Source organism: Salminus brasiliensis, chromosome 13 (genome assembly GCF_030463535.1).
Source record: "Salminus brasiliensis chromosome 13, fSalBra1.hap2, whole genome shotgun sequence".
In the NCBI taxonomy this organism is placed as follows: domain Eukaryota; kingdom Metazoa; phylum Chordata; class Actinopteri; order Characiformes; family Bryconidae; genus Salminus; species Salminus brasiliensis.
In genome coordinates, this window is record NC_132890.1 from 9648419 (window position 1) to 9675913 (window position 27495).

The window sequence follows — 27495 nt, forward strand, 5'->3', positions numbered from 1 at the left end:
TCTCTTTATCAAAATAGTTTATTTAGAAGCTTTTTCTGTCACAAAAAGTGAGACGGAATTCTTCCTTATCTCCGAGTGTCCCAATGACAGCCTCTCACACAACTAAAAATAAGGGACAAAATAAAATACGTTTCTTTTTTTATGTGAAGAGCTAGGGAACCAAAAAAACAAAAACAAAAGAACAAAATGAAAATGCAGATATTATAAAAGCAATACTTCACATCACTGTCATTTGTTCTGTAGATTGATACACTTGAGACAGGTGGTTTTTGTCATCCATTTGTACATAGTGAGAAACAGAACAGAGCCAGGAAATGCTAAACGTACAGAAGTGGACAAAGAGCTCACTGGGTGAGATGGGACCACAATAAAGCCAAGGTCCCAATATAGCTGTTCCTAGAGTCTCTGAATGTATGAAATAGATGGCAGGTTTGTGTGTACACAAAACATGAAGCAAGGAGGCAAGCGTCCAGGATGGTAAAAACAAGAGTAGCCTCGCATCAAAACAGCAGAGCAAGATACAGAATACGAATGAAAAACATGGCAAGTGGGCAGAGAAGGGATGTGTAGCGCGACAGAAAGGGGCAGGGGGGTTTGGGAAAGAAAAAAAAAAGTGGAAGTGTAGTTTTCCTTCCGTCTAGAGACACTACAGTAAAGATTCCATCTTCTTGCAAAAACAGATGAGGGGTGTTCAACTGCCACCCCACTACCGTGTTAGAATATAAAATCTAGACAACCTCTTTCTGAGGGCAAACAGGCAGAAATGAGTCAGTGGTTTGTGTGTTCCAGGACATATATGAGATGGACAGCGAGCGTTTGTAATCCATGTCTAGAAGACCCTCTGCGTCCTTGGGTGACCGATGAGAGGTCTGGCCTGTTTATTTCCCAGGGATCTTTGCTCTCTTGCGGGCAATGGCGTCCTCCACGGCCTTCAGCTGTTTCAGCAGCTCCTCGCGGCGGGACAGGGTGCTGCTGGGTTTTCCTGAGCCGGAGCCAGAACCAGAGCCAGAGCCGGAGCCGGGAGCGGCGGGCTTGCCTGTAGACACAGCAGGGCCTTTCCCAGAAGACTTAGGCGGTGGAGATAGGGGACGCTTCCTGCAAAAATAAATAAATAAAAAAAGACTTATTAAACTAATTAAAACAAATATTGATCTTGTGTCCAATTATTAATTAATTAATTAATTAACCGCCCCCTCCCCTAATATTTACATATACCCAGTCCACTAACGAAAGCCCTTCTAGCCTGGAGGCAAAATCTGGGGAAGTGAGCGACTGCTAGGTTAAAAGTTACCCTTGGAAGAATCTCCTAGCTAAACCCATACCATGGAGGACATCTAGAGAACAGCAACACTATTCTAAAGTCTAAAAACAAAACTATGGTATGGCATGGAGATGACAGTGCATTGTTATTTTGGTAGTGTTAAATATTGTCTGTGAAGAACGGAAGTTCAAAAAGTCACAAACAAACGATGACCTATGAATTAGAAATTTTATTTATTAGTGATTAGTAGAAGTGCTAGTAATAATAGATAATAGTGCCCCTTTTATTTACTACAAAATTGTAAGCTATTGCAGCTATTTTAGACCACATCTAAAACCTTAGGTGACCACACATGCTGTGTGTGAAATCAGGTGCGCAGATGCTGTAGGCATGCCCACACGGTTTTCCCCTTTTTAAATGGCATCCCATTTTATAAACAACAGGTGGAGAGTCAGCAAATATTTTTCACTCAACCATGAACTCTAGAGTTTCAGAAAAGTCCTAATTTTCCTATAAAAAAATCCTAAGAAACACTTAAAAGTTCCCTTTCCAGCTTTCACATTTGTGGTTTGATCACATTTAGTTAATCAGTTCATGAAATATCAGGGAGATGACTTTGTGGAACACTGGGAATTTTAGAAAACTGACCACCATTGGTAGGCACAATCTGGACATAACACTGTTTTAAAAGCAGCTAAATTTAACAACTGTCGTATCAAAAGGTCCCTTTATATTTAATTATCCAGCATTGTTTTCCAAATATACAGGGGTGTGCTACGTAACTAGCCGTTTTAATCTGCATTTACTGCTTGATGTTATCACAAAGATATCCTGCAAAATTATCTTTGTTAGTGTTCTAACTTTTTTAGCTACGACTGAAGGTCATGGCTAGGCTACATTGCTAGGACTGATGCTTATTAAAGCAATAAGCCACGAGAGTTGGTGTTACTGCATCACACAACGTAGTCATTGTTGCCTAGTCTAGGCAACATGAGGTCGAAGGTTCATCTATAATAACGTGGCATAGTCACCTTCTCCAGTCAGTGTAAACTCTGGTAGCTAAGCAGTCTAACAGGAAGAATTAGACCTGATGTACCTCAAACGTTTCCATTTGTAATATGCTGTGGCTAACTGACTGGGTTTAAAATAGTGGTGCATTAATATGGAATTTTATGGAGTTCGAACACGGCTCAGCCAATCAGATGTTTTACAACAAATGATGCTAAAAAGTGAACCTCTGATACTCATTTTGTGTAATAATTCATATTTAAAGAATTTTGTTGATCTCCTAAATTACACGAGTCACTAAGGTCAGGCTTGTTTAAACTGTGACGTTCACAAACAGGATTGGGGTTTTAGCAGAAGGTCATGGCTGGAATTTGAACTAAGCCACTAAAAGGCATCCAATTCCATTCAATTGGTTCTAGAGGGAATAAAAGGTGAACAATGGAGAAATCCACAAAAGTGCATACCTTTCTCCCGGTGGGGGCATGGGCCGAGGTCCTTGGCCTCTAGGTCGATCCATTCTTGGCGACAGTGGGGGACGTCCGGGCATTCTCCTGTCCCGACCTGCAAAAAATTTGAGATGCAATTTTCTAATTACGGTATCAATATGTGGACAGTAAGCATCTGAACATTTAAGAAAGTTAAACTGCCATGGACAGGTTTCTCTCTGGTAGGATTTCCAGAAACCCTCGTTACCAAGGGCCTAACCACATTCTGTGCACATGCTCATATGGAGAATCCAAAATGCACAGATTGGGCTTCTATATGGGTATTTTCTAGTGCATTATCTTAACGTCAGGATGACTAGTAGCTTCTCACCTCTATCAGGAGATAACGCTACCCTCTTGCTGAGAGGGGATGTTGGTCGCTCTTTGTCTGCAGGGAAGTACCTCTTCCTATTGCTTCTGTCTGCCTGCTGCTTCAAATGCAATGTGGAACAACAGTTAACTATGCGGCAGAAGTAGACACGTCAAACAGCTTAAAGGGGGGGGGTTACAAACAAAAACAAACAAACAAAGAAAAACCCAACACCTCACTTAAACACACTGCTTACCTTGTTGAGAAGGGTGAGTTTGATGTCCTTATGTGATCCATACGCCCCTGGAGGACCTACAGATGGTGCATTCATGGGGTGTCCCCGGTTTCCAGGCCCCGATCTCGGTGCGCCTGAGTCAGATTTAGGCGGAAGATCAGAGGGGTCAACCCGTTTCCGCTCATCTTTAAAGGTCTCGTCCTTCTTTGGGAGCTTTCCTGTAGGGAACACACGACAAATGTGGTTGCCAGAAAATGTCGAGGACAACCAGAAGTACCCAGAAAAAACAGAAACTTGATCTGAAGTTTGTTTAAATAACTTGCCAGTTTCATTGATATGACTCCCCAACAAGTCTTTTGTTTACTTTGCTTTACATTACTTTATGTCAGGGGTCATCAAATTTGTTCTGCAGGGACAGTGTACAGCACAGTTTGGCGATTTCCTTATTCAAATACACCTGATTCGCCTCATCTGTGCCATAGAATTGTTTTTATCTTGTCTTGTATCTGCAAACTTGAACAATGAGAGTTCAGTCCAAAATAAGCAAAGAGGGGCTGCAAAATGGGACAATTCCCATTCCCATAATTAATTAGCATGTTTAGCAGGCGTGTTTGAACAGGGAAATCACTGTGCTGAATAAACTGTGCTGGACCATGGCCCTCCACTGAATCACCCGTGCTCTAGATCATCCAACCACAGAACTGAAGATCTAGTATAGTGTTCAGGTTCAAGCCACAAGACATGTGGAATTTGAGTCCCAAGGCAACGGGAACCCTACATGGTAAGACTTGTAGATGCCCTAAAACAATTAACATGCCCAAACATACTATTAAAAATATGAGGTAGAAATATTGTGTCTTCTTAAAACTATTGTAGGCTGAAGGCCAAAAATGGTAACCTACCAACAGAGAGATTTAGCCCTCTTTATTTGCAATAAGGTATTTCAAAAGGTATGCTCCAATCCAAAGTGAGAGTATGTACCTCTGTCCTTGTCAGGGTCCCGATCACGTGGGGGTGGGCGGTCACGAGGAGGACCACGCTCCTTGCGTGCGTGGCCTGGTGTAGGTGAGCGGGAGCTGGCTGAGGAGACAGGGCTGGCTAGGTCAGCATACATATCATCAGAGTCGGCACTCCGAACTGAGCTGCTGCTGGAGGAAGCCGACGACACTGAAGAAACACTGCTCACTGACAGAGACCTGTAAAACCAACACCACACACACACACATACATACTTACAGACTCGACAAAATATTAAGGGGGAAATTAAGTTATGAGATTCTTATCTCCATGTGTGTTCTCAAAGACAGTACAGGTCATGTATGTTTAATGTAGAGTTATTGACTACAGGTCGGATGCAGTGATCTGCACCTGGATTTCCGGGATCCAGACCGAGAGAGAGAGGCAGAGGACGATCGAGATCTGGAGCGGGAACTGGAGCCAGAATAACTGCTGCCACTGCCACTCACACTGCCACTTAGTGTCCTCCTTAAGGAAAGGGAGCGAGAGTAGGGGGCAAAAACAAACAGTCAAAATCTAAACACACAATCTAAGCACTGATGTTTTATTTAAATTTGGAAGAACTCATCAGATTCTTCTTTGCAGACGGCACTCCCCTTTTCCCGTGCCAAAACAGGGGAACAAAGACAGCATGTACTTTTACTTGTAATGTATGGTAAACTTAATAAGTGACCTTGTACAACCACAACAGATCTGACCTTTTGAGGCATGGTCATTCCACAAGACCTTTAAAGGAGTCCTGTGGCATCTGGGACTATATGCCCAGGACCCTGTTGCTGGTTTACCGACTGTCCCTTCTATGAACACTGACCACTGCATTTATCCTGCTTTTTAAAACACATCATCTTCAAGAACTGACTGATCAACTTGCTGCCCAACACATCCATCCTTAACACATGCCATTTTTTTTTTTTTTTAACACTTTGCCTCCAAGTGGTGTTAAATTTATAGCTCATCTATGTACATAAACCGGTCAACTAAGTTAAGGGCTAATCCCAAAAGACTCGTCATTCCTTCACATTACCCTCGTGTCCGCAGCCTTGGACCAATCTGGTATACCCCTACATTATAACTGACTAACATTTTCACCTTCACCAAAACGTGAATCCCTGACTCATTCAGCTAAACAGGCTAACCTTGGCATGTTTCGTCCTGTTTGTACATTGCATAACCTGTGCTCACACTGGTATAAAGGTTGTGACGACACACTCCAAGAACCAAATTACCAACTACTAACATCTACTAGCCAAGACCTTCAGAAAGTGCAAAAAGCACAATGGTCAAGTTTATGTAAAGATAATAAGGCTCCTCAGGGTACAGCACTCTAACTTTGAGCTTTGCTTTCAGTTAAGTGATTATAGGGGATTATAGGGAATTAAAAAGAAGAGAAGCAAAACAAAAGCATCACACTTTTATGGCTTGAAGCACGATAGAACTTTTGCATAGGAAAGGTCAACCATTAAATTACGTACAGAAGACGACCTCATCAAACACAACTTCAAATTCTGTACCTTTCCTGCTTCCTTATTAGACCATTTAATTTGAATTGTAAAGATATATGAATTGCATGCATGTTGCCATTCTTTCACTTGGGCAATTTCAGCACCACCACATTGATCGTGTTTTCCCTCAAAATACTATTTTCATGTATTTTCCACATTTAACATTTCTTACTCTCATTATGCTACTGGTAAAATTGAAGAAATGACAAGAAACCTAGAAAGTTAAAGCCAGCCAGTCAGCTTTTAGCCACGTCAACCAATTTCCTAAAGCCCCTGGGAACACTTTTTAATATACTGAATATGTAAATTTGGGTGTCAAGTGTAGTGTTCAGCAGAACGTTTAAACAGAAAACACAAAACAGAAATGTCAAACTCTCCCCAAGTCACGGCTCAACCGTTAGCTTTAGCTCTATCTGTTGCTCAGACTCGAAAAGAGAGCCATGTTATCCTTTTGATTGGTCAGGGTTATGCTGGCGTAATCATGACTACTTTTAGGACCGCCCATTCTACATTACGAGGAGGGCAGACATCAGTTAGACTTTGGGAAGATATTCATAAGACTTACTTCCGTACACTTGCACTGGGGGCCCTGAGGGGCCAGAATAATTTAATCAAAAAGAACTCTCAGATTCAGTTTCCCAGGGTCTTGAAATGTGCCGACACTGAACTAGACAATCACAATGATTTAACGGCTTGATAATGTTTAATATACAAACCTGCAGTGCTGTAAGCAGCCAGCTAGCAGCAGAATTTAATGCATAGCTTACAAATAGGCATGTGAAGCTTGTAAAATGCCCACATATTGGCATCACTGACAAAAATTACACTGCTCAAATCTCACAAAGAAGCTGGCTAACCCTGTGAGAGGCCCCAGTGAGAATCTTTCACGCAACTTTCTAAAATTCCATGTGCATTGTGTTTTAAGCACAAATTCAGTTCTCTATTTAGTGTCGCCTGATACAACCACAGCAATCATAAGGTTCTGTTGTTTAAATTAAGAATGTTTCGCAAAGTTCCTCAATTTTTTTTAGAAGAACCAAAACCTGAAATAATAATATACAGTGTTTTAATGGAAAAGAACCCCCTAAGAAAAGCAGCAGCACCCCTTACTGAACTCTTACATAAAAGCAAAAAAGGAATTCAGGAGTTCCCTCAGGGAAGTCTAAATCAAAGGTCACATGACTGACATTAGTTAACTAGTTACTTTCTTGACAAGAAAGCCAACAAAAGCTTGTTCTTGCCAGAGCTCTGGAAAGCCAGGAGGGACCGGAGATTTTCCACAGAGTCCATCAGAACGCCTACCACAACGCCCACATAGGGTATTCCACACATCCACCTACACTCATCTACAAACACAAAGAGCTGTTCTCTCTCTCACTAAGCAGACTGAGTTCATGCAAACACACAATCACACACACTGTACCTGCGCGGATTGTGCGGCTGGCGCTCTTTCTTGCGGCCTTCCCTTATGTTGGTGGGTTTTCCTGGTTCGCGGGGTGGAGGTGGCCTGCCTCCCTCGCGGAGGTTGGGGGGTTTTGCTCCCTCTGCAAACGTTTTTGGGGGTTTGCCTGGCTGGCCTGGCTGTGAGGGACTGGGGATCTTCTTGGGGGGTCCTTTTTCCCTGCGAGGAGGCGGCTGTGCACCAGGCTTCAGCAGATGACTTGGGGAGGAGAACACACTTATTTTAAGTGAAGAGACACACACACACACACACACACACACACACACACACACACACACACTACCACTGATATGATTAAAAATTAATAATTCATTTAATTTCATTTTTGACATTGAGTTTTATCAGATTTGAAAGATGGATTTTCATAGTTTCATAGTTTTTTTTTTTTTTTTTTTTTTTTTTACAGCTATTACGGCTTTGATCTCAATTATGCTGATTACTGGTTGGATTTGTATTATAGAAGTTAAATACACAACCACTGAAGAGGTCCTGTGGTATCTGCCACCATGATGTTAGCAGTGAGGTGGGGCCTCCATGGATCACAATACTGTGCCTAGGGCACCCATGACCCTGTTGCTGGTTCACAGACTGACCTTCCTTGAAGCACTTATGGTAGATACTGAACACTGCATACTCACTGCACACCCCACAACAGCTGTCGTTTTGGAGATGTTCAAACCTAGTCTTCCAACCCATCATTCTAATTAGGCTTTTAATCAGTCTTATGGACACGACGGAATGACTGATGAGCCCAAAGGTGTCCAATATGGCCTCAATCATAACAGGTATTTCTTAAGTTATAGCTCTCAAATTGGTCAATTTGTACATTGCTAAACAGAAATCAGAGTATGTTTTGATACAACAGTGAATTTTCAATGGAGCTGTAGATCACAGAGCCAGATGGACATTGGGTAAAGAGAAAAACCAATTATGGGTGATTGGTTTCTGTTACGCCATGGCAGCACAACAACATTGCTATTAAGCACCAATGAGTAAAGCACTTAAAAGGTTATTTACACATGACATGAGTTGCTAGTGAACAAGTACAATCTGTAAACGTGTGTTTTTGTTTTTTTAAAACTTGATTTGTATCTGTCCTTTCACTGACCCAGGAGGCTGCTCTGCCTTAATCTTGTTGGCATTCCTCTGAGCTGAGGGCGTGGGCGAGGGTGATGACGAGTAAGATCTGGATCTAAAAAAACAAAAACACACAGAAATGTAAATTTAGCTTCAACAAAAGGCTTTAAAAAGAAAAATGAAAATTGCTGAACCATTCACCTAAGAAAGCAATATTATACATAAAAGTAATTTATAAATAATTTCATGGTGATTTCATTGCAGGGTTATTTTTGGTATGTCTTCCTGGTAAAAGTGAAGCATGGTAGAGCAGTATCAGATACTGGCACTTACACACAGTATCCGTATCGGCAATAGAGAGCACAGATACCATGAGGTTTACGGACGTCCCGTGTTTTTTTTTTTTTTTTAACATAGAACACGTTTTTGCTTGCATACTTTGTTAAACAACTAGTAAAAGCCAGTCATAAATAGTTGTAAATAAATAACTTTACATTAGCACCACATTTTCATGTGGTGTTTTTCTGGTTCTGAAACACAAAGTTGGGTTTAAGCAGCTTGTTTAAAGACTTTTGACAGAGACATGTCACTAAATGTGAAATTTCTGCAAAAGCACTTTCTGTTTCTAAACTAGTATTTTTTTCCCCACTGCTCTAAAATGTGCAGTTACTCAACCAGTAAATGCTGTTTATCTTGTCTCTACACCTCTGGTGCATGCGAATATACATGTGTATCTTACCTGGATCGGCTGCCTGTGAAAGAGCTGCGTTGGGAGGAGTGAGAGGAGTAAGAGCTGACAGACGAAGAGTGTGAGCGGGAACGAGATCTCGACCTCGAGCGTGAGGAACCAGAACCTGTGTATGAAGACGACCGCGATGAAGACCTGAGGAGAGACCAGGTGGTTAATGCTTTCTTTTCATCAGGAGTTCACAACTCATAATGCAGGACATATATACATAAGCCCCTATTAAATCACATTCTAGCTACAAGGGTGTTCACAAAACACTGAGACGTTCAGATGATTGCTTCTGCAGTGAGGACAAACTATACTGTAGAGCGTTACCCCTTTAAAGAAGAAAACTCCTATTACAACAGTAATAATGATCATTAAAATGTCAAAACTAAATAAATAAAAATCATGACAGAAAGAGTCTACTACACTACGCAGGCATTCAATTCACTCTAGAATTCTTTTCATGATGTGATAATGACCGGACAACCATGTACAGCTCCATGGCAGTGTTCTTACCGAGATGAGTTGGAGAGCGACACAGATGAGCCGGAGGGCCTGTGTCGCCTGCGCCCACGAGGTGGAGAGCCCATAATCCCAGCCCGCCGCCTAGGGGACTTGGACCTGCGCCAGGGATCCTTCCACTCATCTGGTCGTTTCACCATGGGGGCCATCTCCTTTTTGGGCTGAGGCTCCATCGGTCCCCTGGAGAACAGAAACAGGTACATGGTAACCGTCATGTGTAATGTTAAGCCTATAGGATACTCTTAGTCTAATGACAATAATCGTTTAACCAATTAGGCTTGGCATTATAAAGCTCAAAACCTTTGAAGGGACCACATGTGAATACAACTTTTGTAGGTCACTCTGAAAAAGAGCGTCTGCCAAATGCCTTAAATGTAAATGTAAACTTAAGACCACATTCATGTTTCACAGGGGACAACGTTGGAATGCTTGAAAGCCTGGAGCCTGACTAGCTGTTGACAAACTATCCAATGATAAAGAAAAGCATAACCCAAAACAAACAAAAACAACAAGCTTAGCATTGCACAAACACTGACTCGAATAATGCACTAAATGAAAACACGCACTATCAATATATATATATATATATATATATATATATATATATATATATATATATATATATAAAATTATGTTCCAATATTATTAATTTATTATTTTTTTTTAAACCGGTGTCATGGTAAAAATACTAGTGTCAGTGTAAAAAAAAAACCCACCATCATATGTATAAAAGTCTCCTATATATTCTTTTATACAGTACATCTTATGTTTTTACACAGTACAGTGGGAAGACTGAGTAACCCAAAATGACCCACTGTCTGCCAACAATCACCAATGAATTAAAAATGACTACTGTATTAAAAAAAAATATTACATGTATATAAAAAGATAAAAAGCAAAAGATTGTCTCTTATAGTGTAGCAATATATTAAATCGTAACCCCTTTATCACAGTGTGCATCACACTGTCACATGCTTGTCAATACACATCCTCTCTGATCTGTAACTTTGTACTGAAAACAGCAGATGATGCAGTGTCTGACACTTGTTCAGTGTGGAAGCCATTAGTAAAATACACTGGCGATTGTGATTCACAGTACCACTCAAGCCTAACACACCAATTACACATCTGTGTAATGGCTTAAAATACACCAACAGACTAAAAACACTTAAAAATTATGTGCCGTACATTGACCAGCTCAAATGACATGAACACCCTACTAAACAAACTACAGTTCACCTCAGCGTGCAGTGATCAAGCACTGAACTAGGACATGCACACTGCTAAGGTGTTGGGGGGGTATGCTGTCAATATGCTTCGGTCATAACCATAAACCTTCTGCTTTTAAAAAGGACAATAATTATATCACACTTCTAAATCAGTTAAGAAACAGTAGAGGAAATAAACCTGAGTTGGGGGGGGGGGGGGGAGGAGAGTGAACACACACATTGTAGGACTTTCCCTTATATAAGCCAAAGGTAAAAGTGGCACGAAAACTGCTGTTTTACTCTCAGCTCTATTTTTGCAATATACTGCCTATTAACAAAAGGCGGTTCGGAAACATGAAGTACATAACAATGGCATGAGAGACATCTAGCAGGTAATGGCAGAGTGGGACTATAGGATGAGTAACACAAGATTCTTTGGAACTTTCAGTTTGTAAAGCCTCTGGACAAAAAGGCATGACTGCTGTAAAGGCGGTCACGTGTCAGAGTAATTCCTCCTGGATGACGCAAAACTCAAACAGCCCACAGGCCGGCAGAGCGCTGGTGCTAAAAATAGAAGCAAGAGGAGCTATATTTAGAAATGAAAAGTGATCGCCGTTAGAAAAGTAATTTCCTGTTGTGTCTAGATGATTGCGTTTCGGGATGAATTAGGGGAAAAAGGAAGACAAACATTCTATGAAGGAAGAAAGAGTAAACAGATTTGACCCACAAAGAGAGCAAACAAGACAGGGTACACTCAAACAAATTAAACAGATATCGGATTTACCGTTTTACCACTTTAAACCGGCATCCAAAACCAAAACACTGGAATTACAGCTGTTTTTTACAACCCATACACATACTGAAGAGCAGGCAAGCTCCTTATTTAGGCAAGCACACAAGTAACTGTGTATATATACATACACACACACACACACACACACACACACACACACACACGTATGAAGCACACCACTGATAGAACAAAACGCCACCATAATAAAGTCTCCTTTAATAAACATATTTATACATAACTACATACAACCAGGGGATTAAATATGTTATGTCTAACATTTTTAAATACATGGACATTTTAATAATTTGGAGGTAATAAAACTTTCTTGCGATAATATCTCAGGAGGAAAAAGTTAGGACACCCTATACCTTAATACCTGGCATTTCCCCCCTTTGGATGAAATATCCTCAATTAGACGTCTCCTATAATGTGTTTCTCCCCACTCCTCCATGCAGAAATCTTTCAGCTGTAGTGTTTGGACAGATGGTCTTACATTTCTCTCAAGCCTACACTGATACAACAAATGTAGCCAATGATACCAATACCAATGATTCACCAACGAGACCAATGCTTGGTATGAGATCTGTACAGAATATACTGTTCCAGAAGTCCTGGCCTCTGTCTAGGTGCTCTCTGGGAAACTTTAGTCTTGCCCCAATTCTGTATATTCATCGGTATGCTAACGTTAAAGGCACACCTAGTTAAATTTCTTCTACTGTGAACAAACAAGCAAGCAAAAAGCAACCCAATTTATAGAAAAACAAAAAAGTTAATTAACATCTAATATTTTGAGCAAGATTACTTATTTGGCTTTTCCATCTCAAAATTATACATACACACATACACATACACACACACAGTCAAAAGCACACTTAGGAACAGCGTCTTTAAATTTAGGCCACAGGCTTTAGTTCTAAAATGCATCAGACTAGCTTTAACATTCCTTTGAAAACTTAATGTTTTAAATCTGAATGTTGTGATGAGGTTTATCTTTTCTTAACTCTTTCTAGCAACAGTACAAGCAGTTCTTGGCAGGTTTTCGTGGTCTTCCAGCCCTCAACTTGATCTCCATTCTTCTCGCTAGCTGCCATTTCTCAACTACTTTAAGGACCAAGAAAACTTCTACATTACGCTGCTTTGCCCTCTTCCTATAGCCTTCATCTGCTTTGTGGGCATCAATTATTTCTGTTAAGAGGAGCACATTGCAGCTGACTGTTGGGACAAGGCTGGCACACTGAACATGTTGCACTATGCAGTATCTTAATGAAGGTGTAGACACTGCCGGAAACACTTGGTGTTTACTCACCAGCACCAGCGACTTCCAGCATTGCTGAGTTTCTCTCAGAGCAGCCTGGAGGTTTACTAATATTACACAACATGAAACCCAAAATAAGAGCACAGAAACCATAGTAGAGGGCACATGCCACAAACAAACCGAACAAGCAACAGCTCGTTCTGGGCTTGACTGTTCTGACTGTTGTACACACTGTTAAAATCTAATGTTTACATACAGTCTATTCTTAAAAGCTCACAGCAGCATGCTGCCTGCCAGCCATGCCAGTGGGGATTACATAGTAAAGCGTTCCAGAACTGCTCACAGGTCTGCTTAACTGCCACTGTGGAGCCCTTGAGCAAGGCCCTGTGCTTTCTGACCCCAACTTTCTAAGTTGAGGGTTGCAAAGAAAAGGATTTCATTGTATTGTACATGTGTAAATGACCATAAAAGGTATATCATTGCTATGAATCCACTACTACTACACACATAGGTTTCAGAGAGAGGGAAGGAAAGTTGAACTGTCCATGCACACACTGAAGTAAAAGTACAGGCACTTCCCTGCCACTCCCTCATTACTCACACATTCAGACAGAAGCCACTACGATGATAGTGGCCCTGATTGCCAGTTTGTGACTTCATACAGTGATGAAACCCAGTAAAGGAAACCGTGATGTCCAGGATTACGAGATGCAAAAACTGTCAACACTAACAGAGAGAGCGTGCAAGCGAGAGAGCGAGGCATGAGGACAAAAACTATAATGCTACTCTACCGTAAACATGAGCACTGGAGCACAGCATATCAACCACAGTATCAACAAAACCGCTGACTAACCGCCTCAAGTAGACTTACCAATCAGCGGAGTTTACCCTCACAGCTCTCTATTAGCTGTATCAATAGGAAACTGGCGCCTCATCAAGGGCAAAACTCATTGTTTAGGACAACACTGTTTAGGACAACACTGTCCCTGTAAGTGTCTTCCACAGAGTTTACGTCAGCACATCACTGAGCAACCAGCGACCAGTCATTTCCTAACAGTACGTCATCAGGAACAGCAATTTATTTATCACTCCTTTTCCCCCAACTGTATCGCACGAAAAAGGAAGAGAAACCCAGTAAACTTACGGCATCCACTCATATTTTAAATAACAGCATTATGCAGCATTTGTATCCTAAAATTACAGCTTCAGAGTTACTCTGATGCTTCACTGACCTGTAATAAGGACATCATTGCTACTCCGGCCCGGCACGCCAGAACCTGCACTGTAACTCTGGTAAAAAGGTCAGGAATAAGCTTATAAGAACCACATAATGCTGAGGAACCAGAGTCAAATTCATGTAAAAACCTGTAATATGACCATACCAACACTGTCCACATGCTTCTTTAACTTTCAGTGACTCTTTGCATTTCTGGACAAGCTGAGAGATACCAAACAAAGTGTGTGCTTTCGTGGTGGCTAAAAGCATGAATTATACTTCCAACTGCAGGGGGAGCCAAGGAGTAAAAATGCCAATTCTCGCATTATGCCAATTAAAAACAGTTTACACCCACACCACGGTTCCATGGGTCATTGGACTAAACTTCAATAAATTCTTCTCGGTGCTGCCACGGGTCATTTCTAGCCCTTTTCTGGTTCTTTCTCTTCTTCTTTTGTTTAATGGGTGACAATGGCCTGTCTCAACTTCCTGTAATTGATCCAAAAGTCTGAACCACCAATAAACAATGTTTTCACACCGCAAACAAACTGAACCAAACTGAACCTCTTGTGGCCGAGGCACCTTTCACACCTGCCATTTTGTGGAATATGAACTACGGTCATTTTTTGTTCTTGAGGAAATTTACAACTTCCCAGGAGATCCAAAGTTATCATGTAAAGTGGAAACAGGTGTGCTTCCTTTTTTGTTTTGACCAGCATTCACACCCAAGGGGAACCCCCGACCACATTTACATCATTCAAACCAAGGGAACATGAAGTGACAAAGGCAAAAAAATAAATAAATACAATTAAAATAATGCCACAAAGAAATTAACTGCAGCAGGCCAAAAACACCACCAAACGTACATAGCTGAAACTATGGCGGTTATACAGATACATGTAGCTGCAGGTTTAAATGACCCTACAGGAGGTTAATGTCACACCTAAATGACTGTACAACTTGCATCATCAAACCCTTGCTAAATGCCAGAAACAGGAAGACAAACTCACGTAAAAAGCAGTGTCTGAATGACATAAGGCCTCATCTATTGCATATCAAGTCAAAACAAAAACAAGGATACTCCTTTTTCACAGCACTGCTTTCCTCCAATTCGTTGGCACAAACAAATAGCTATACTAATTGCCAACAAACTGAAAGCCTTGATGTCGCTGTAGATCATTACAAAATCATGCTGTCCCCAGACAACTTAGACATACAGATTTCTCTTCTAAGACATCCAGAGAATTGGACCCTTTATCTCTAGGGAGTCCACCCAAGTGCTCACCAAGACCCTAATCATCTCAATACCACAACTGGTCTTCCTCGGGATGGCATCAGGCCCTTACAACTGATCCCACAATAGCAGCACAACTGGTCTTCAACATTCTGACTTTCAGCCATGTCCCTCAATTGCTGTGTGCTCCTCACTGGCTTCCTGTAGCTGCCCACAAACCTGGACGCTGATCTACAAAGCCAAAAACAGACCTAAAGGCAACGGTCAAACCCAGTCATACCAAGAGCTATTCAAGATTCCAGTGCAGATCAGCTTGACCCATCATTCAATAACATGTACAAAAGAGAAGCAATTAGACTTTTAAACTTTTCTGGACACCTTCGTTTCTCGCTGTTCTTCAAACGTCAAGAAGACTCTGCAGTCTTCTTTTGTCTTACTTGGTCTCAGGCATTCTGGCATAATCCAAAAAAAGTTAGTAACTGTCTAAGGAGTAACTGTCTAACTAGTAAGGAGTAACTGTCTATTGTAAAGAGAAAGTTTCTACTGCTTTGGAGCACTGATGTGAGGATTTGATTGCATTCAGTAACAAAAGCATTAATGAGGTCAAGATGTTGGATGGTCACCACCCTACTTCGTCCCACAAGTATTGGATGGCTCACCATCAATCCAGAGAACAGCTCCACTGCTTTGTAATAAGCATTACAACCCTCTTGCCCATGTTTGGCATTAGACATGGTGCCAATAGGTTCATCCTTATCTCCTCCAGAGTCCTATTCTATTGGCAGTGTCAATTTAGGGCATTAGAAACATCTGGGTTAGCAACAGATTCACTGCAAGGGGTGTCCACAAACATTTGGACATAGTGATTTTAGTAAAATAAGTCCTCTTACTTCAGTATTTTATAAACTATCTGGATTTAATCAGCTCAAATCAGTGGGCAAAAAATAAATTCTTGTGTATTTTTGAGGCTGTTCAACATGGATTATATTAACCAAGATTTTAACACACAGAGTGATTCTTGGCCGTTCCTCAAACCAGTACTTTGCAAGACTGGACAATCAAGCTTGGAGTTTTATTTCTGAAGGGTAAGATTTTCATTTCAAAACTGTAACAATCATTTCCCTAGCTACACTTCCTAGAAAGAACTATTTTGGTCTACAATATAAAGGTACCCAAAAAAAAAAAAATCATCATGAAACTGAATTCAACCACCTGCAGCGAAATTCACCAAGGAGAAGCTTCTGACACTTGACATGCTAAAGGGGTTCTCCCTCTAATCTTCTAAACAGAAACACTAATGTCTAATGTTCTTAAGATAGTTCAGGGTTTTCCCAGGGTGATATCTGACAAAGGAATTTTGCATTTAGGCTACCTCTTTTTGATAAACCCACTTAAAACAGAAAGTAATGGAAGGCTACAAGTATAGTCCAATAACTTCACTCATCAGATATCACAGAAGTGTTATTCAAAGGCTATGTTCAGACTATCTGCCCAAAATCAGATTTTTGGCATATCTATATTGTAACCAGGTTGCTTTTTGATAGTTGGGACCAAAAACCACATGAAATCCGATTTGTGGACAGTCCTCCCACCAGATCTGACTTAAGAAAGAAATCCGATCAGCCTGCAGTCTGAACCTAGCCATAGAAATACAAGCCAGCTCAATCAAGCTTTGGATTCACACAACTGGTGAACATCAAGCTGGAAGAACAAACAGAACATGGCTTTTGCTAAAATGCCAAACTGTTTTGGCCATAAGAGAAAATGTTAAATGTAGGTGTGTAAAAAAACGCACATGCCAAAAGACAAGTATTTATGATTTGGAAATTTGCACCATCATCCAGCAAAGAAATTTTACACGTCTTTAAGGGCATTCTCTCCTGTCCACTCAACCTTCTCCTCAAACTGGACTTTCTGGCCAGCAAACTGATCTGAACAGTAACAACGAACCAAATCGGATTTATACACAGGTATTAATGAAAGTGTTCCTTCCCAGCCTTGAAAAGAGTATAAAGGACTTTCCGCTCAATGTCCCAGTCAAAGTCTTTTAAAAGGAGGAAGATCCCAATGACTACTCCCAAACATCAATAATAATCCACTGAAACCTGACCCTTTTCCTTTCTCTTCAGTAGCAATTACTGACACATTATATCAATCCAACATGGCGGAGAGAACAATGATCTGCTGTAAAATCCCAAGCCCCAGATGTCTGTGGTTATCTAATATTCTTCATAATTATAGTAAAAAATGGGAAACTGACGCAAACCTTTACACAAGTGGACTTGGACACTTGGATCAAATGAAACCAAAATACAACCCTAGCATCATTTGGGGGTGGGGTCAAGGAATACTGTCGAGGAATGAGGGAAAACATTCAGATCAGGTTATGTCAAACAACCTCCTAGCTTGGATGACTCCCAAGAAAACTGTAACTGCCTTCAATTGGTCCTCCTAATAAACAGCACACTCACACTGCAAGCGAGTGTGTCTTCATTGCAGAAGGAAAATTGGAGCACAAAGGCAAGCTTATTTTGGTGGCCATTAGCAAAGCTACATGAGGCAACTCAGAGACTTGCAAGGAAAATGTCACTTAGAAGAAAGCACCAGAACGGTCAAAGAGAATTTCATGGATGCCACTGTACTTTATTAGAAACGTAAGCAGACAGAAAAGATAATACACATCACCTACCTTAAAGGCCTGACTAATCAGGAAAGACGTGAAGGTGTAATATCCCTTTCTGTGTGTTGTACCGAGTGACTTGACAAAGTTATCTGCTGTGTCATTTGTTTACCTTTGGATTGAGCCACAGGTGATTTTGCACAAAATACAGGAACCTTCATAATTCCACATGAAAAAACCCTTTTGATTGTCTTGCGTCATGCTGAATCGACAGGTGAGCTTGTCAGTGCATTGCCAGTCACCTGATTTAACCCCTCTACTAAGTCTTCTTAAGTTCTGCTTCATTATAAGATCAGATTTTCCACCTACTGTTCAAACATGCACCGATTCAGAACAAGCTACTTATTCGCCTTAGATAAGACTGCCAGGAGGCCAAAGCACAAATAAGTCACTGAATTATGGATGTAGATACACAGCTTTCCATGTATACAAAAACTTCCAAGTCCATATAGATCTAGTTCGACCGGTACAGCTTCCAGACCTTGTTCCGATACTATTTATAATTTCAAGCCTTGCAAAGTCTTTGATGACTTACCTGGGGGGCATAGCAGTGGGTGAACGCGGTTTAAGAGGCTTGTCCTTTTCCTCTTTCTTCTCGCGTGGCTCGCGTAGTGTCCGCTCTCTAGGTCGGCCTTCCTTTTCGTCTCGTTTTAGCCGGTCTCGCTCCCACTCCTCCTTCCTGCGCTGTCTCTCTTTCTCTCGTTCCCGTTCTCTTTCCCTCTCACGCTCTCTTTGCCTGCGTTCTCGCTCCCGGTGGTCTCGCTCCCGCTCTCGTTCCCTCTCGCGATGTCGCTCCCTGGGGTCTCGCTCCCGCTCTCGATCCTAGCGTAAATATACATGCAGAGACATGAATGGCAGTAAGTGTTTCTATACATTACAATCAGAGTCACATTTTCCAGCTTAGAAATGCAGGATCAGAGCGCAGATGCTATGACAACAAGGTCTCGCATCAGTGGCAGCTTAGCAAACCCGGGTATCAAAACACAAGCCAAGTGAATGAAGCAATGAAGCAGACTGCTGGAAAATATTATAAATATAACTGAATTGTGTTTAAAGATTTGAATGAATAAACTTACGCTGTAGTGGTAAGGCAGAGGGGTCTCTGTGTACTGCACTCTGAAGTTCTCATACTGGCCACCTCTCCAAAAGGCTTCCATTTCATAGTCGTAATAAGGATCCGCATATGGGTCACTGTAACAGGCAGGGTAATTGCTCAAAAGTAGTTGGGAAAAGTACAGGAAGGATTAAATGAGCTTGTAATGAGGCTGTTGGACATACCGTACTAAAGTTACACCAATACCAAAACCATTAATTTTAAAAGAAAAAAAAAAAAAAAAGAAAGAAAAAAGAAAAACTTAAAGGATACTATGCAAAAGGCACTTACCCATATAGTGGATCTCTGAATTCAATTTCACTGCAAGTGAAAAGGATGAGGAAAGATTTAGCGGGGAAATTGAGGGCTACAGTGGTAAACAAATAAACCAACACTACACTATTCAAATACCACAGGTTTAACTTCAAGTGCCGTTATACTAAAGCACCTCTTCAAAACCCATGAGTCACTCATGAGAACGATGAGATCATGAATCTATACAAATACACTGATTGATGCAGCTTCATAAAAACAGACATATTATTATATATATTATTGCTATTAAACACTTAGAAACCAAGGGCGGCACCTAATATTTACTACATAGTGCACTACTTTGGGGTTCTGTCAAAAACTGTCAAATGTTTAGTGCATTGTAATATACAGTGTACAAACAAAGTACACTAAACCGACATGGAGTACCCACACACGTCTTCTCCGAGGTAAACAGGCCGTCAGAGCATTTATACGACGCACTCTGCTGTCACACACAATGACGTGTCCGAAATCTTTCCCTTCCATGTTGAATTAGTGCTCTATATAGAGATCTGAATTTTCACAAGTAGAGGATAGCGAATAGGGCACAGTTTTGGACACAATCGAGGTGCGTTTCTGTTTGATAGTCCGAAATACAGAAACTGTTCATGCTGTGAAGACAAAGACTTGTGCTGCAACCTGAGGTCCTTCAGTTAGGATTAAAAACCATGTAATCTGCAGTGCAACAATGACCTTGTGCAGCCAGAGCATGCAGACTGAACCTCAATATGGATCTCAATGAATCATACCCAGGATCTCGAATCTCCCTCGTAATGCGATAGCCTCGATCCCTGAAGAACTCGTTTTCTTTGTCAAATTCCCGCTCGTCTTCACCAATGGTCACATTAAAGCGTTTTTCTTCAAAGTCAGGCTCTTGCTCCTTTCGGATTGTAGCCTTCTTCAAAACCTGAGGCAACCCACAGTCTAAAGTTAGTACCACATTTGTCGGTCACTCAGCACTCACTCTGAACGAGGCAAATCCATATTGATTTACGTTTATTTCCACCATGGACATCAACAAGCATGAACCAAAATAAATAAATAAATACAATGTATATAGATTGTACATTAGATACATGTTAAGCAATTTGAATAATAACCACAACATTTTAAAAGATGTTATCAACAGCAGCAAGACTAGGGGAAAAACTGAAACCACCGCATGATCCATGTTCTAACTCATTTGAATTGATGAGATCACAGAAACTCCAGTCAATGTGACCTTGCAAATCAAAAAGTGTAATGGTAACTAGAATGCCTCTAAAATTCCCTTTTATACCTAAAACACAACCTAAAATAGGGTTTTCACCATTTAATGATGATCTCCTCATGACATGCAACTCAAAGTATCATACCTCTTTGGCATGTCTTAGGCCCCTCTCCCAGGCACTCTCCACTGGAGGCTCCACAGGAAGGGGAGGAGGTGGCAGTTCCTCTATAGTAGGACCCCCCTGTAGGAAACAGAAAGCACACATACATTGACACTGCAGGACAACATTTTTACATTCATATAAATGAGATTCAGCTTTAGGCTCACACTCTGTGGATAAAGTGGTTGTACGGCTATTACATCATACCCAGGGGTTTGAGGGCATTAGTGGGTGAGGACCTCCTCCTGCAGCTCCGCCTGCTGCTCCTCCTCCAGGGGGAGCTCCATTTGGAGAGAAGGGGTCTGGTTTGGAGATGAGGGAGTAATTGCCTTTATCATTGACTCCGGGGTGGATAAACCTACAGATCATGCCCCAGGTGCAATTTCCTACCAAAAGACAAGAAAGGTGTTGTTTATTTTAATGCACATGAGTTTGACTGAGCTTCATTATATGCCATGCAAGTCATTGGGCTTGTGTACGAATGTAGTCCTGATCAAAAACATAACAACCAAAATTTGTAACTTCAAGAATGAAGACACCATCCTTCCCTGCGGGTCTCCCTGTAGCCCCGTCCCTAATCAAAATGGGTCGTGAGAGATACCATGAGAGATCAGGTAGGTAAACCTATATATTTTAATTGTTCAGTAACACTGCTCAATAAAGTAGCATCTTTGTGAATACCAGAAAAGGTACCATTTCGGTACCATTATAAAATCACTCTGGAATGAAACACAGAATCATATTTAAATAACACCTAAAACAGGTAGTAAATGTAGAAATAAGAAATGCAAGAAACTACATGCTTTTGGACTGAAAGCGGAAACATGGCAGAACTGCATTATCTGTACACTGGGAGACTACATGAAAATCTAACAATCATGAACAGACCATACACCTTCCTGCAAGGTCTACCTCTACATTTCAGCAATCTCTCTAGGATATCATGAACAACAGCGCCCCCTACTGTGATACTGTTAAAATCAGAACAAGACCAGAGAACCATATTCACTATTAGTGTTGAACACAGACGGAATTTGGCCTCTTCCTTTAACCTATTCGTGCAGTAAACGGACACATACACACTACTGAGCAAACACACACAGTGACAGTGAGCACACATGCCTAGAGAGGGTTAAGGCCTTGCTAAAGGGCCCCAACAGCGGAAGTTTAACAAGCCTAGGTATGCTCTAAGCGCCGAGCCGCCACCACTGGACAAATCACCTGATACAGGATAAGATGAAAACTCCTGCACCTGATTACTGGGCTTACACATGCATGCTTACAAACAGGGCCAGGCCCATGTTCTGCACCCATATTCTAATCACCCACTACCTTTTACAGAGATAATCATGTAGGCACCTCCCTTTGTCAGCATTTCCCTGAATTAAGCCTACAACACATCTAAAAGGCTTAACGGTGAGGTCTGGCATCACAGACCCACTACCCTCAAGCTCACTTCACAGGCCTGTGACCAAATTCTTAATTGTAGAACCACACTGGCCTCCCTGGTGAATTTACTAAATTTCTATTATCCACATAGTTTAAAAAGTTAAAGGTGGAATATAGATAAGAGATACAAGGTTTCAACAGCAATGATATACTTGACAGCAGAATCACCACTTTCCAGAAGAAAGGAAAAATAGTACATAAGTGAACATAAATCATAATATCTCTATGAGTGTGAAATTGTGTAAAGGTAGACAGAGGAAGAGAATGTCTTCTGCAATGAACTTACAGTAAATGATACATTAGCAACTTGTGCCTTACCTTTCATAAAGAACCTGCAGATAGGTCTAGGTCGGATCTTCCGGTCCATGGGGTCCTTTACCTCACCTTCCTCCAGATCATCATCCTAGAACAAGTCAGAAAATTAGATTTAAAGTTCAAGTCTTCTTAACCCAGATGTTTCCAAACAGCCAAGAGATATTCAGTGTCTAAGGTTTGCTTCAATGCGAAAAAGCAACCATAATGTCTATACTGGTGTCTAGTGGCTATATCCCTCCAGTCAGCATCACTAAGAGATGCCTAGTCAGACATCTTTGAATCTATGAGCACAGCTATAGGTGGTGTAAAAATATGTACACTAAAAATCTGTTGAAAGAGCTGCTGTGCAGCTGAGGCTGATTTTACACCAGAAGCGAAGCGGCATGTGTGCACAAACAGAACCACTCTGCAATGCTTGCTATTTCTCACTGGATGAAACTGGAAGGGGTTGTGCTGCTGAAGTTAAGAGAGCTTTCGACTAACAGTTCATTTAATCTGTAAACGGATTTACTGTCTGTCTACCACTTATCACCACAAAATTATGCAGGGAACATTTGAGCATAGCTATTAGCTACTAACTGTTTAAGAGAGGTCAATGACAAGTGTGATTACTGCTGGCCTTCATCCCACGTTATCTACAGCCAGTACAATACTTTTACTACTTACTTACTTTACAGCATTGTTGCTCTTTTCACACATAGCTCCAAGTGCTTTTCCACAAGACATCACACATATATTGTCCATGTTTGATCAAATTTAAATAGCTACTTTGATCGGCTGATTCCAGTTACCTCTCCCTCATTAAACTTATCTTCTACCTGGCCGACGCGGCCCATTATCCTCCGACTAGCCGATTCGCTCCATTATCCACTACCTGGTCGCTTCGGTCCATAAGCCACCAAGTGATTAATCCAAGTGAGCTACTAACTGTTTAATTTGGGTCCTTTATCCACCAACAGTGGAATAGCTAACAGAAACTCAGCATTTGCAGCTTTTAAGACTGTTCCACAAACTGTGCAACTCCATCATTGCAGTGCTGTATGCAGCTGGTAAAAGGCTACATCTGGGCTACATTAGGATTAGGTCATTGCATAAAATGGCCTTTGGTTACCATATACAGATTGCACAGACATGAATGGTACATTTGAAACTTTCACAGCTATTACATGCTACATCAAACATAAAAAACCATAAGTTTTCATTCATTGTTTTGTCATTCCATCCACCTTCGGATACAAGTGGGTATATAGTTCCTGACACTGTAAAAATGCTGTGATTTATAAAACAGGAAAACAGAACATTGCACAGATAAAACTAATAGCAGCAGCTAGCTTGAAGCTCTCATTATGCCTCTATTTTTCAATATATGCACATCTTACAGGGTCAACCACCACCTAAGCAAGTCTTATTGCGATTAGTTAGCATGACCATGGTCCTATCTTACACTTTAAGCAAGGCGCGTCGCAATGCTTATTGCTGTCTTACAGCCCACCAACAGTCTATTTTCATGCCTTCTGCCTGTATGGTTTTAATAAAAACAACAACGGTGCTTGCATATATATCTACGCAGATGATATCGGCGTGGCCTCAAAATGAGGTGTGTACAGGTAAATTTACGGTATATTGCTATCTTGGCAACAGAAAACACAGGAGCGCCACTGACCGAAAACAACCTAGGCAGACGTCAACAGTCAGACGTTCAGTGTTCAGTGCGTTCAGTTTAATCTTAGCAGTGAATTGTCAACAGAGGTGCGTGTCCAGCGCATGTACACCCCCGCTTTGCGCCACTGAAATAGCAATCTGCCAAAGTCAGACCACACCTGGCCTTTAAACGGAATGGCACGTGACACGCTGATTAGTTTATTGCATGTTACGCCCAAAACACACCCATGATTAATTAAGAGACTTAGAACATGCCTTTTGTGCGTTTTTAGACTTGCAAGGCACACTTTTCCCCAACAAAACGATAGCAAAGATGCACTGACACGTCCTAAATCAGGCTGCACGGTGCAAGGTTGCACGCTGCACGGCTCACCCAAGATCGCTAAAATAGGGACCTAAGAGTTCATTTAGGAATACATCTAAAATTTCTCCAGAAATAACGGAGAATAATGATAATTAACAAAGACTAAATATATACTCAAAAAAAAGCCCTGCATGAAACACTGTGTCCAGCCCTATTGGACAAAATTCTTACCCTTAAGAATTTATTTTGAATAATAAACACGCCACCGTGTATAGTGTAGTGATCCAAAACCTCTACAAAGCACTGTAATTACAGTTAGTTCACTTACATCAATTTCTCCTTCATCAATCTCGCCATCATCTTCATCTTTCTTTTTATCACGGAAGGAATCCCTTCTGCCTCTTTCTTGGCCTCTCTGCTCATCAAGCTTCTTAGGCTGAGAGTCTTTCTCGTCTGGTGGTAAGATTGGGTTTCTTTCACTTCTTTTTCTCTTCCGCTCCTCATTCTCATCCTTTTCCACCTCATCTGCTTCTCCGTCATCAGCACCAGGACCCTTCTCCGTGTCATCCTCCTCTGGAACACCAGTGTTCGGTTCCTCAGGCACTTCTTCATCATAGTCCAGCTCATGTTCATCCAGCTCTCTGGAGACAGAGGAGGATTCATCCTTCAGATCACTCACTGCCATAACCCTCCTTTGTCTCCTTTCCTCTTCATCCTCGTCCTCCTCTTCCAGCTCTGGACGACTCATGCCTAAGCCAGTGGTCACCTCTCTTCCGTCCTCTTCCTCCTCCTCCTCCTCCTCTTCCGCCTCTCGCCTGGCTTTCTCCCGCTCTTTGAGGAGGTTGAAGGGTTGCTCCTGGTTGGGCTCTGGTGATTCAGGGTCTGGTGACCTAGGCGTCTCCAGAATCTCCTCATCATCATCTTCCTCCCGCTCTGGTGATCGGCTCATGTGTGGCCTGCCTACCAGCCTAGTGACCGCCTGATCCTGTTGGTACACATCCCTCTCCGCATCCCCATCTACCTTGTCGTCATCTTGGTCAGATATTTCTTCTGGAGCTCTCCTGCCCATCTCAACCCTGTCTTCATCATCAAAGTCTGACTCTCCCCCTCCATCCCCTTCTCCGTCCTCATCATTTAGTAACTCGCTGTCAGAGACTCCGTTGTCCTCTTCAGCAGGGGATTCTGGAGATTCCAGTAGCTCGCTGTCTGATAGACCTTTCTCCTCCTCCTCTGGAGACTGTGGAGACTGGGTGGGGCTCTCAGGGGTGTCCATCAGCACTCAATCTGCAATCAACAGCAATCATATTCACACACGGAAAGCAAAACAGACATCGCGGTTAGCTGCTTCAATACGCGACAGGCTTGTTTTCGGGATACAGACTGAGCCAAGCTCTACAACAGGGGTTGACAATCTTCACTACATTAGTGTAAACATTAAACTAACACAGGTCTATATGAACTGGTAGACTACCGGTACACAACCAGTGTATTACAACCAGATTAATCACTCTTCAGAAAACAAGTTGTTTCAAGTGCATTTCAACGCTGAGTGCCTTTATGTTGAAGAAGCTTCCACAGCAACATACAGAGCCCCCAAAGTGTCACGTAGAAAAATAATATTTACGTTTTTTAATTGATTAACAATTGATTGACAATTGATTAAATATTTAACTCAATTTAATCAATGGTTTCCTTCCTTGAATGAATGAACGCGGATTATAAAACGGTTAAAATGTTATTAATTTAAGGGAACGAGTTATTAAAACCATTAAACGATTTATGACACCAAGTTAACGTTTGGGGTGTCTAATTATTATTTTTCTACCATAATACTTTGATGGCTCCGTAGAAACAAGCAGAATCACTTGGTCTTACTCTAGATATGAAAAACGCCAGGATAAAATATAGCTAAGCTTTTTAGAGGACTGAATTAACCTAAGTGACTATTAAATAATGTGAAACTAATAATTTTATGAGTGTGGGAAGGGAAAAACAACCCAAAGCGATGCTACCTAGCTAATATACCCCCTGACTTAGCTAGCTAGCTCAATAACGTTACCGTTGAACAGCCCGTTAGCACAGTGGCTAGCTAACGAGGTCTCCGCATCCAGAAACGCCACACTTCACACAATGCACACTTTGCAACACACAGAGAATTGAAGCAAATCATTTGGAATGAGGTTACCTGCTCGGTTTAACGGCAAGCGACTCATGAGATGGACGAGTGAAAGGCCAATTTTCAAGCTCGCCGACTAGCTGGCTAGCTTAGCTTAGCTTAGCTTATTTGCCAATGAGGAGGCGTCGCTCCGCTGGTGGCCGCGCAGCAGGCCCGAGAGAGCGCGGCCCACACTTTACTACAGCCGGGCTCATGGACACAGACGGGGACACAGACGGATACACACACACACACACGAAAATATAAGGGTCGTGTAAAGTAACCGCGACAGGTTAAAGGGTTTGCAGCTACCGTTTCGTCTCACTGCTGCTCGGCAGCGCTCCGATCCGAACTGACTCGTCTCGATCAACAACAATAAAGCGAACCCTGGTCAAAAACACGCTTAAAACACAGTCGGTCACCTTTCAAACCACAGCGTCTCGGAGACAGGGTCTCGATGTCGGGAGCTACCCGGTCTCTCCCCCTCAGTGACGAAATCTAAACGGTGAATAAAGCGCCGATTAGTGATTTTCTTTACCGGAGAAACGCATAAACCCCGCACGGCACCGTGAGAGCGGCCATTACACTAACGTCATCAAAATACGACACGAGGCTAAGCTCGGCATTCACAAACAAACGGCAAAAAATAATCTGAAACACACACACACACACACACACACATGTAGCTATATGCACACCCGTGTGATGTGTGTGCCTACCGTGCGCTTTTACACTTTTAAAATGGACAATAAAAAAACAGAGCTGAAATATTTGTTGTATAGTTGTATGAAGTGCGGCGCTGGGGGAGCGCAGACACTAGAGGGCGCTGTTGCA

The 27495-nt window shown here is 41.7% G+C and overlaps 1 protein-coding gene across 4 annotated transcripts; it reads right to left on the reverse strand.

Moving 5' to 3' along the window:
• zc3h18 (zinc finger CCCH-type containing 18) lies at nt 1-27234 on the reverse strand. 4 transcript variants are annotated; one of them, XM_072695379.1, is made up of 19 exons: nt 27084-27234; nt 24835-25790; nt 22544-22628; nt 20984-21162; nt 20762-20857; nt 20156-20313; nt 19383-19412; nt 19075-19189; nt 18534-18820; nt 9607-9792; nt 9097-9240; nt 8389-8472; nt 7242-7478; nt 4668-4784; nt 4281-4495; nt 3321-3517; nt 3086-3185; nt 2734-2830; nt 1-1095 (listed from the first exon to the last, which is right to left on the reverse strand). In XM_072695379.1, the coding sequence occupies exons 2-19, from the start codon at nt 25777-25779 to the stop codon at nt 879-881; spliced, it is 3489 nt and encodes a 1162-aa protein (XP_072551480.1). In that variant the 5' UTR covers nt 25780-25790; nt 27084-27234; the 3' UTR covers nt 1-878. The 4 variants fall into 4 exon arrangements, with proteins under 4 accessions (XP_072551480.1, XP_072551483.1, XP_072551481.1 ...); XM_072695382.1 differs by having other exon boundaries at nt 4668-4781; nt 26692-27234; XM_072695380.1 differs by having other exon boundaries at nt 3086-3182; nt 26692-27234.
• Nucleotides 27235-27495: the final 261 nt, after the last annotated feature.

Excerpts from the sequence above, each read along its gene's own strand:
- zc3h18 (XM_072695379.1), bottom strand. The coding sequence starts at position 25,779 with ATGGACACCCCTGAGAGCCCCACCCAGTCTCCACAGTCTCCAGAGGAG. Across the intron at positions 19,190-19,382 it reads TTCAGAGATCCACTATATGG|TGACCCATATGCGGATCCTT; the intron begins GTAAGTGCCTTT and ends TGCCTGTTACAG. Across the intron at positions 1,096-2,733 it reads ATGCCCCCACCGGGAGAAAG|GAAGCGTCCCCTATCTCCAC; the intron begins GTATGCACTTTT and ends TTATTTTTGCAG.